The 2,000-nt window shown below is 46.5% G+C and overlaps 1 protein-coding gene across 1 annotated transcript in view; it reads left to right on the plus strand.

The window, feature by feature from the left end:
• Positions 1–1,310, plus strand: part of LOC112075204 (perforin-1-like) — a gene marked incomplete at its 3' end in the record, with an annotated part of 20,705 nt that extends 19,395 nt beyond the window's left edge. The window contains exons 4-5 of the mRNA XM_070440807.1: positions 784–794; positions 989–1,310. Of these exons, the coding sequence (XP_070296908.1) occupies positions 784–794; positions 989–1,310 (333 nt within the window). The remainder of the gene's footprint in view (positions 1–783; positions 795–988) is intronic.
• Positions 1,311–2,000: the final 690 nt, after the last annotated feature.

Raw genomic sequence — 2,000 nt, forward strand, 5'->3', positions numbered from 1 at the left:
GACTAACACGGGCATCTGTGATGCTGATCCACATGTGTAGTTTATGGTGTAACTCTTGAAGTGTTCAAGAACGGTTTCACTGATTTCAATGGGTGAATTTGTATCTGAAAATAGTTGCGCCATGTGGTGTTCCCATGTGGATCATGTGTTCCATAATTTATTTGTTCCACGTCCCTCAGTTCCGATGTCTGGGCTTCGATAATATATTTTGTCTTTTGCACCATGTGGTTCTGCCCAAACAACTGCATCGATCTTTGGGGTTCCCGACTTTGTTCCATTCAGTTTAGTGGTTTTGTGTAGGTGTGAACTGCTGTTACGCGGCCCACATGTGTCATTGCTGCCTTGATGCCTGTGTGTTAGGCTGGAAGGTAACCCTTGTGATCAGGTGAGTCTCTGGTCGTATTTTTTCATTAGTTTGCTAGTTCCTTGTCTCCGTCTATCGCCGCCAAACACCTCCACTCTCAGTGGATGAGTTCCGGATGACAGTTTGTCGTCTGGGCTCCCTCTAGCTTCGGGCCGCCGCCGTCATACACTAGGGATTCATACATCCGCCGTTGCTGGAGGCCGAGGTGACGTGCACGCATCCACGTAGGCTATTGTGGTCTCTCTACAACCAGGTGATGACTTGTTCATGCCTGCTGTATGAGGGCATTTTCATTAAAGGTTACAGGATTCCGCCTCGTGTCATTCGTTACCCAGATCTTCTCTGTTGGCAGGCTCTTGACCTGTTCTGAGCGTTCCTCTGTCGTTAATCTATCTTTCGGTTCTCCCTGTTGTGTTGAGATGCCTGCACTGTAAGTTTTCTCTCCACCCGTTGTAACTCTGATCATCATAACATTTATTAGCTCAGGTGTCTTTTTGCGACCCTACAGCCAATTGTACTATTCTAGGAGTTCGTTACCTTCAGCAATTCTTGATTATATTCGCCGTGCATGCGATCAGTTTTTATGGCTCTCAATCTGCATATATGGCTGTGTTCCTTTCTCAGGTGGGATTTCTTGTTGTCCAGGGCTTCCAGCGCTACGTTCCAGGTAAACGTTGGGATGTCAGTTTCCTCTAGCGACGAAAGGTGCTCCAAAGTTCTGGACAACCATGACTCGAAGACCTCCTACAGCTCTAGCTTCCTCAGCCACCACACCAAGGTGGTGGGAGGCTCTGGTTGGCCGGGGGAGCTGTCACTCAACCGTAACGACTCAGTGGTGTTCCGTAGTTGGATGAGAACCTTGAAGAACATCCCGGACGTCATCTACTATTCTCTAACGCCTCTGCACCTGCTCATACCCAACACGGCTGTCCAGCAAGGAGTGAAGGTAACCTTTGGTTGTTGATATATTTCCCTCAAATTCATTACTGGACCTTGAAGCCAGTTCCACAGCTTTTTTACATTCTTGCCCTCTAATCAGGGACTGATTTAGACCTGGGACACCAGGTGGGTGAAATAATAAGGTCCGGACACACACATTTTTCAAAGTGGCAAAGGTCTGGCTTGATATTGTCATTTTTCGGTGTAGTAACAAACCCCCAGCCATGCAACCCCAAACTGCTCACATCCCTGTTGTTGGAGGAGAGAACATTTTGCAGGTTTAAAGCAGATTTCCTTCCATTCTACACATCTTGTCATGTCTTATGTGTGTTCAAGTGATACCTGTAACAGGGCCCCCTGGGACCCCCTCGGAGTTGAGGCATAAATACACAATGAGTAACGATAACATGGCTATATACAGAGGGTGCCAGTACAGAGTCAATGTGCAGGGGAATGAGGTAATTGAAGTAGATATGTACATATAGGTAAGGGTAACTAGGCAACAGGCTTGACAACAGATAATAACACAGCGTATGTAAATGTGTTAATTAATCAAATGGCCTATTTACATTGACCCCCCCATGGACAATTTACATTGACCCCCCCATGGACTATTTACATTGACCTCCCCATGGACTATTTACATTGACCTCCCCATGGACTATTTACATTGACCCCCCCATGGACTATTTACATT

The sequence above is a fragment of the Salvelinus sp. IW2-2015 genome, unplaced genomic scaffold (assembly GCF_002910315.2).
Source record: "Salvelinus sp. IW2-2015 unplaced genomic scaffold, ASM291031v2 Un_scaffold3029, whole genome shotgun sequence".
Classification (NCBI taxonomy): domain Eukaryota; kingdom Metazoa; phylum Chordata; class Actinopteri; order Salmoniformes; family Salmonidae; genus Salvelinus; species Salvelinus sp. IW2-2015.